Below are 7,867 nucleotides of genomic sequence, written 5' to 3'. Positions count from 1 at the left end.
TTTTGTGGTGCTAGCCACTAGGGTGATATCACAGACACTAGAATCACCAAGCCAAAGGAGGGAAGCCAAATTCTAGGAGCTGAGGAGGTGATGTATCAAGAGGAGAGTCTCAGGTTTGAGAAATTCTGCAAATGATAAGGAGCGGCGGTAGGTGGGAGAGGAGAGGGAGTGCAGACAGTGTACCAGGAGATGCTAGAAAGTGTGTGGCAGTGAGAAGTAAACTACTTCTGTCTCTAAAGGCAAAGTCTCTGTGATAAACTTCAATTACAAAAATGCCCTGGGATTGGTGTTTGTTCTTTATCTTTAAATAATTCCATTTAATGCAATTGTTTTCTTCCAATTTAGTTCAGGAGTGGGAGACCATATTTTGCTGTATAGAAAGCTTTGCCTGACTGTGACATCCATCTGGGAAAGCAGTGACCACCAGGATTATTCTATTTCATACTCAGGGTTATTGCTTTTGTAGATGAATGGATCCAACTAGCTAGACTATTGTACAAGCTGAATTCCTTACCACGGCGGGGTGCTGGGCATTTGGTTAGCAGCTGTGGCTGCTGCTTGCTCCTAAGGTATGAACAAATCACCCCACTGACGAGCTGAGCTCAGGGTGGTCTCATTAAAACAGATGCCACTTGGATACAACTTCACAGGACCTTGGAATGCAGGGAAGTTTAAGGGTCATCTAGTCCAACCACCCACACGTTTCCACTGAGATCTGCAGGAACTAAATTACTTCTGCCCCAGCTTGAAAAGGCAGACACGCCACATGCATCCCCACACGAGAGTCCATTCTGTTCCATGTACTCTCAGACTTTATTTGGTTGCCTAGGTGGGGCTGAAGAGGAGGAAGAAGAGAGTGCTGAAGGGCTGGGTCAGTAAGCATTATTCAACGTATGCTCCATGATGGTCAGAAGCCCCAGCCACGTCTCCTGGGCTGTGGGGATGATCTGGGAGGCTGGCAGCAGGAAACCATAGCGCCCTGTGTCCCGGAGTTCAAAGGTGAAGGAGTACTTGATGCCTTGGTTGTAGGCCCAGTCAATGCTGCCTCCACTGGCTTGGTCTGGGGCAGGAGTAGAACCAGCAGAACAAGGTCACTCACTTGAAAATATTTGCAAGGGCCAAGCTAATGATCCCAAGCCGAGAGCCTCGTCCAGTGTTGACTGGAGTCAACCTCTGCTACCTTCCCGCTCTTGACCAAGCAGCTTGGCTTCCTCCCAAGAAGCTCCTGTGAAAGACTGCAGTCCAAGAGGCCCAGAGAGGCAGACCAGCAACAGTTCTCCCCTCACTGGAGCGTGCAAGGAAGCTCCCATGATTTGGAAAGCCGCCTCTGTCTAACAGCTACTTGGGTCAAGCCCCCGCATATACCAGAGTTGCCCACTTGGGTAACCAGGATCGTCCCCCAGGGTCCTGCTCTGCAGGGGGAAAGTGCAAGGGGCCAGAGTCATAGCAGAAGCCCTCGGCTGTCTTTGGCAGACAGCTCTGCAGCAGATAGACAAAGCTCCCTAGGAACTGCTGGGGAGGAGGAGGAGGCTCCAGATCAGAATTGAACCCCACAACACTGAACAAAGCAAAAACCTTTTCATTCAGGGTTGAAACAGTCTCCAAACAAACTCCAAACAGTCCAAAAGCAAGGCCAGCCAGAGGTGAGATTGTGACCCCACTAGCCCCCCCAGAACTGGGCACTCAGGGCAGGAAGTCAGAAGTGTGTCCCTGTGCCCTGCTTCTTCAGGACTCTGCCCCGAAGAGTGAGCCCCACACTTGCTGTATCCCCTCAGGGCCCTACAGAATCTCCTCCATCCCCCGCCCCAGCCTGTCTCTGCTGCAGCCAATGAGTCTCTGTGCTCTTCCTGCTGTTCCCAAAGCACACCAAGCCAGAGCACATGGGAGGGACTTTGTTCTAGAAGATTCCTCTGCCTAGAACCTCATCCTCAAACAGCCTCTTGGCTCCATCCCTCAGTTCCTTCAACACTTGCCCAAATTTTGCTCTCACTGAGGCTCATGCTTCAGTCCCACTTCCACCCCCATTACTTGAGTCCCCTCACCCTGTCCTGGGAGTTCTTTTTCTCCTTAGCATTGATCACTTAACACACCATATCATTTCCTTATTCATGTTTATTGTCTAGAATAAATTGTCTGTCCCCGGCTAGAATAGGAGTCTGCTTATTCTATTCCCAACTGTATCCCAAGCACGCAAAACAAGCCTTAGTATATCGTAGGTGTCCAATAAACATTTGACTTAATTCCATTTGATGCACTGCATGGATAAGTATGCTGAGAAAAGATAGGATATATTCTATAATAGAAGGGCATTGGAGGAGGAGTATTTTTTAAGTTTAATTTCTTGGGGGATCTACACTACAAAGGCCAGCAGAACTCTCTCTCTGATCCATGCATGAAGCTGGATTTAACCCCAAGATAAGGGGACAAGAATTCTCAGAGGAACTGAAGTCTTTGTCTGAAGGTATCAAGGAAGGCAGAGTTCACGTCAGGAAAGGGCCTGCTGCACACCAAGCCAACAGTAGTCAGTCATGGCCGGGGCCGTGCTCCTCGTCCATGCTCCCACACTGGGGTACCCCTGGCTACTTCCTCCGGGAAAGACACTCCCGTAGGCAGGAGAAGTCAACTGAGCTTCCTCCCGGGACCACCCATGAGACCGTGCACACTTACAAATTGTTGTGATGATGCTGCCATACTCGTAGCTGGTCCCATACAGAGAGCTCAGGGATTCAACAGCAGACTTAGCCACCTGATTCTGGAGAAAACGCCAAGCAAGACAACTTGTCATGGCCAGCAACCCCAGATCCCCCATAACTGCTGGGCCGGGGTATCTTGGGGGCTGGCAGGGTGACTCAGGAGCACATGCCCTGCAGAAGCCCACCCCCGGCAGACAGCATGGAGCCTGCTGGGCCTTGCGGGGTCAGTCTCAGGAACCCAGAAGCCCTATGACTCTCAGCTTGTGGGCTGTCTGGCTGGTACTTCACCGCCCTTTGGCCATTCTGCAGCTCCAAGTGTGAACTTGTGGTACTAGCTCAAAATCCAGCCCTGCCCCTTGTTCTATCGTGTGATGGGAGTGACTGAAGCACTCTGTGCCTCAGCTTCCCAGGCGGAGAGTCTAATCGGCCTTGCTGGTCTTCCCAAGCCATCAGGGGTCCATGGGAGAAAGGGGTGCTAGGCACAGTGTAGGCCCTCATGCCTTAAGCAGGTTTGATGGGCCCGCCCAAAGCTGCCTTTGGGATGCGAGGGCAAGCAGGGATCAGGTACATACCAGCTCATTCTTGTCAGGGACTGATTGTGTTGTGTAGCCATAGGGATAGAGGAGGAGCTGGGAGTAGCTGTGGATGGAGAGGAAGGCCTTGAAGTTCCCATGGTCTTTCACAAAGTCCACGATGGACTTGACCTCCACTTCGGAATTGGCAGACTTGCCACGGTAAGTCTCTGAGCAGGGGTTGCTGCTGGCTCCTGCCTCTGCGGGAGGGGAGAGAGGATAGCTGGCATTCCTTACACCCAAGTAGTTGGTTTCCAGGGGCTTCTGGTCTTTGCATGAGGTGAGATGTACAAGGCCTCACCCCCCCGGGATAAGGAAAGGGCAGAGGCCTTTTATAACCTGGGGGTCCTGGGCCTCCCTTCCCAGCCAAACTTGGGCAGAGCTGACGAACACACCCAGAGAGGTAAGAAGGGTCCTCATGTGAGGCCGCTCCCTGCAGTGCAGTGACCACGGAGGGAAGGGGCTGAAGTTACGCTAGGAAACCCCTGGATGGGTTTCAGACCTCAGTTCCATCGGGAGGGACTTTCATTTTACTGGCAAAGGAACAAGTAGGTCTCAGAGGCCACCTTCCTCCCTGAGTACCTTGGAGGAGGGGCCAGCATTCCCCACGTGCCCGCACTGCAGGGGCAGGAGTGGGGTGGGGACACCAGGACAAAGGATGGTAAGAAACCATTCTGGGGGGGTGTCCCATCCCCGCTCCCCAAACCACACTGGGCCTTACTCCCAAAGCCGGCGTCCCAGTTCCGGTTGGCGTCCACCCCGATGCAGGAGGAGCCCGACGTGACAGATCGAGTCTTGCGCCACAATCGATTCTGAGAGGAAAATGGTTAGCCACCCCATAGGGGCCAAAATCAACACAGAGCCTGGGTGTGGACACAGTAGGGGATCAGAAACCACTTCAACTGGTTTTCAGGGAGGAAGATCTGCAAAGGAGGCTCTTGGCTGAAGGAAAATGGAGGAGATGATAGACGGCACTTGGCAGAGGGTTCTACTGGCAGAAAGTGAAGAAGGCATGTGGCATTCCCCCAACCCCATACATAGCTGATTGGTAGCAAGTTGTCCCATAGAAATAAAATAGAACCAGGAAATAATTTCTGGGGAGTATGTATGTCTCCACTGGGGACAGTTCTGTCCCCCACAAGCTGGAGATGTTTTCAGTTGTCTCACCTGGGGGCTTGAGGAGGTCAGAATGCTGTTTACGCAGGACAGCTCCTGACACACCAAGAATTATCTGCCCAAACTGTCAAGAATGCCAGGGTCAAGAACCCCTAGTCAAGGAGAAAAGGTCTGTTCGTCCCTCCCTCAACTTCTGGGGGCTGAGATGAGGGGAGAGCAGCATGTGGGGCTCAGAGGACAGAGGCTCGCCCCGCTTCCCCCAAGAACAGGAGAAGGCCTATACCTGGCTGTGGGTGAAGACAAAACCATCAGGGTTGGTGACAATCTCCAAGAATATGTCCATGCTGTCAAGAATGGCGGTGAAAGTCGGGTCCTGGCCATAGTCATCTGTGAACTGGGGTCGGGGGAGGGCGGTGTTAGGGAGCAGAGGGGCAGAGCAGGCCAGGCCAGGCATCTGCTACACTGGACCAATGGATGCCTGCCCTCAACCTCCCTCTGTGGTGATTGCTTCTGGATGGGAGGCAGGGGCCAGGGCTTCTGTGGGCCTTGGATACCAATGCACTACCAGGTGAGAGCACCCTCACCTCCCCAGGCTCACCTTCTTTGCAAACCAGACCCCAGTGGCCTGGGTGATCCACTCCCTGGAATGGATGCCTAAGTCGATCCAGATGGCTGGACGGTTGCTTCCCCCAGTGCTGAACTGGATGAGAAGAGCAGGAAATGGTTCAGCTGGGGCCCCTGGAAACGGAGTGCACCCTAAGCTGTCTGGTCTCTGTACCCCAGGTTGAAGCTCCGTCTGAGGGGCCGTCACTCAGGTGGGAGGCAGAGGTGGGTCTGAACAGGGATCCTGCAGAGCCTAGCTTCCTGCCCTCAGCTCAAGTGACAGTGAAAGTCACTCAGTCATGTCCAACTCTTTGCAACCCCATGGACTGTAGCTCGCGAGGCTCCTCGGTCCATGGAATTCTCCAGGCCAGTATACTGGAGTGGGTGGCCGTTTCTTTTCCCAGGGGATCTTCCCGACCCAAGGATCAGACCCAGGTCTCCCACGTTGCAGGTGGATTCTTTACCGTCTGAGCCACCAGGGAAGCCCAAGAATACTGGAGTGGGCAGCATGGGGCAAACATGACTCGGCCAGCTTCCGGGCCCCACTGTGTTCCCAGGCTCACACATAGCTCTGTCGAAGGTCACGTGCAAAACATTTTATCTGGACTACCCAACTCTGGGATACTTTGCACAATGTGACACTTGACTGGGAACAGGGGAGTCACCTAAAAGTTTAAACTGTGTGTACAGGTATGTGTACACCTGTGCTACACATGGGGTCTGTGTAACAGTGTGTTTTCTGTCACCCTGGGCTCCCCCCTGGGAGCCCTATGCACAGATGTGGGCATCCATTCTTGCAGAAGTGCCCCATGCACTGGCAGGCACCCATTACCTTCAGCACATAGATGGGACGGCCTTCATAGCTGCTGCCAATCTGGAGCTTGCTGACAAGCTGTGGGTGCTCGGCCACCAGCAGGTCCATGAAGTCATAGATCTGAAGGAGCAGAGGAGGGAAGGCTGCCTTCATCGCTTCCAAAGGGAGCCTGGATGCCTCCCTTAGCAGCTCCTGAGTGAGCCTGCTGTGAGCCCTGAATGTGGAGGAGCTGCAATCCAGAGACTCCAGGTGGCGTGGAGACCGGGCAGAGGCCACACACGTCCAGGCTGGCCCTGGCGCGATCTGCCAGTCTGACCAAGAGCTTGGTGCTTGTGGGGAGCAGCGCCCTCCCGGGGTCCCTCACCTCGTCCAGGGTGTGGTAGGTGGCATAGTTAAATGTGTTGGTGCTGCGGGCCCGGCTCTGGGAGGCGAACATCTGCTCCTGCTCCTCGTCTAGCAGCGACTGCACATCCTCGATCATGATCCTGTATCTGATGCCATGGGCTTCCAGGAAGACTTTAACAGCCTGGAGGCTGGGGAAGGGCACTCGGACGTCGATGGGGGAGCCTGGCTGGGCAGGGCCCCTCCAGAAGTCCAACTAGGGAAGACAAGAGCCACTGTCACTGCGGGCTGGGGAAGGGCACCCATGGGAGGGTGTGCTGGCGCCAGAACTTCCCATATAACTGGGGATAGGGCATGAATATGGGGGGAAGAGGATGAAGGGAACCCCTGGGCACCGCACAAAGTCCAGTGTGGTCAGGCAAATGGCCCAGGAAGCAGAGTGGAGGGGCTTGGGGGCAGCAGGGGAGAGACAACAACCAGGAGTTGGGACAGGGGGAGGGAGGGGGAGGCCCTTTTGCTCAGATGCTCAAAGGCAGCAAGATTCTGGAATTGGGAGGTTTAAATCACATCCTAATAGGGATCAGACCCATGGCTCATTCCTGGGTGGCTGGGGAGAGAGAGCCCAGGTCCCGTGTGGGCCCAGGTGGGTGGAGGTCTGGGGCAAGCCCGTCTGCCCTCAGAGGTACCCTGGGGCCTTGGGGCTGCTCCCACGTCCTCTGACCTGCAGGTGCTCCAGGTCTTCCAACTCCTTCACCGTCTGCACCTCGGCCTCATCGGCGGCAGAGATTCGGAGCACCTGGTGCCTGGGCAGAGCGGGAGGGGAGGCTGAGGGCCTGAGCAGCTCCTACTGGCCATGCACGCTCCCCAGGCGGGAGGAGGGGGGCTGGGCCAAGCAGGGGATGCACAGGGGATCCTAGCAATGGGAGTCCTGGGATCCCTGGAACCTTCAGATACTGCTGCCGTCACCGCCCCAGCTTAGACTCTTTCTCTCTCCAAAGACCGCCAGGCCTTGTCCTGCCTCCTCTTTTGAAAATTCCCCCTCAATGCTCAGATTCTCCAGAGCTCACAAGGCTGTCCTGAGAGACTGGACCCTTTCTCAGTCCTGGTCCCTGGTCAGCCTGCCTTCCAGGATGTGCTAATTTGCTGCCCTCTGGGCATCTTCCCATATATCTCCCCCAGGCGCTGGCTGGCAGATGAGTGCTCCCCCATGTCTCCTCTGAGCACCCCCTCCTCTCCATGTTCTTACCCCACAAAATCCTCTTTGCCGAGGGCAGCCCCCAGCAGCACACTCAAAATCAGCAGGCCCTGCATGCTGCAGTCAGTTGGGAAGGTCAGCTGGCGCAGAGAAAGTCCTGGGGCCTTTTAAACTTTCCCAGGACAGAGGTCTTCTGGCTGAGCCCAAGAGTAGTCCTTCCGTTGCACCTGGGCCTTCTCCCATGGACAGTGGGGAGGGGAGTTCCGGGCTCTGACACCGGCCCACCCTTCATGATAAAGTGGCAGGGAACAGGGCAGCTGGAGAGATAAGCCAGGCCTCAACCTCTGCCATGAGGGCCCAACCTGGGCCTGAGGGTCAGCTAGGGCTTGCGGCCTCCCAGTTGGAAGCCTGCTTGCCCACAGACCCTCCAGTCCTATGTACTGAAGCAGCCGGGACCCTGGAGCCTGGCCGCACCAGCTGGGGCCCTCGTGCAGGGTGTCCCTTCTCCCACGTTCCTGAACGCCAGCTCTTT

General features: G+C 55.2%; 1 protein-coding gene across 1 annotated transcript; it reads right to left on the bottom strand.

The window, feature by feature from the left end:
- Positions 1–794: 794 nt before the first annotated feature.
- Positions 795–7,524, bottom strand: CPA1 (carboxypeptidase A1). Its single transcript, XM_043872050.1, has 10 exons — positions 7,387–7,524; positions 6,862–6,943; positions 6,163–6,396; positions 5,817–5,918; positions 4,980–5,081; positions 4,665–4,775; positions 3,987–4,077; positions 3,266–3,465; positions 2,668–2,752; positions 795–1,060 (listed from the first exon to the last, which is right to left on the bottom strand). Exons 1-10 carry the CDS (start codon positions 7,449–7,451, stop codon positions 873–875), a joined length of 1,260 nt encoding a protein of 419 aa, XP_043727985.1. The 5' UTR covers positions 7,452–7,524; the 3' UTR covers positions 795–872.
- Positions 7,525–7,867: the final 343 nt, after the last annotated feature.

This window comes from Cervus elaphus, chromosome 18 (assembly GCF_910594005.1).
Source record: "Cervus elaphus chromosome 18, mCerEla1.1, whole genome shotgun sequence".
Classification (NCBI taxonomy): Eukaryota; Metazoa; Chordata; class Mammalia; order Artiodactyla; family Cervidae; genus Cervus; species Cervus elaphus.
The sequence above is the reverse complement of the archived record's forward strand: the minus strand, read 5'-3'. Positions and strand labels throughout refer to the sequence as shown.

Bases quoted from the DNA above. Each gene is read 5' to 3' on its own strand.
- CPA1 (XM_043872050.1), bottom strand. From the start codon at position 7,451: ATGCAGGGCCTGCTGATTTTGAGTGTGCTGCTGGGGGCTGCCCTCGGC. The intron at 5,082-5,816 runs GTAATGGGTGCC...CTTCTCATCCAG, and splicing joins GTCCCATCTATGTGCTGAAG to TTCAGCACTGGGGGAAGCAA. The intron at 3,466-3,986 runs GTAAGGCCCAGT...CCCCTCCCGCAG, and splicing joins CTGGGACGCCGGCTTTGGGA to AGGCAGGAGCCAGCAGCAAC.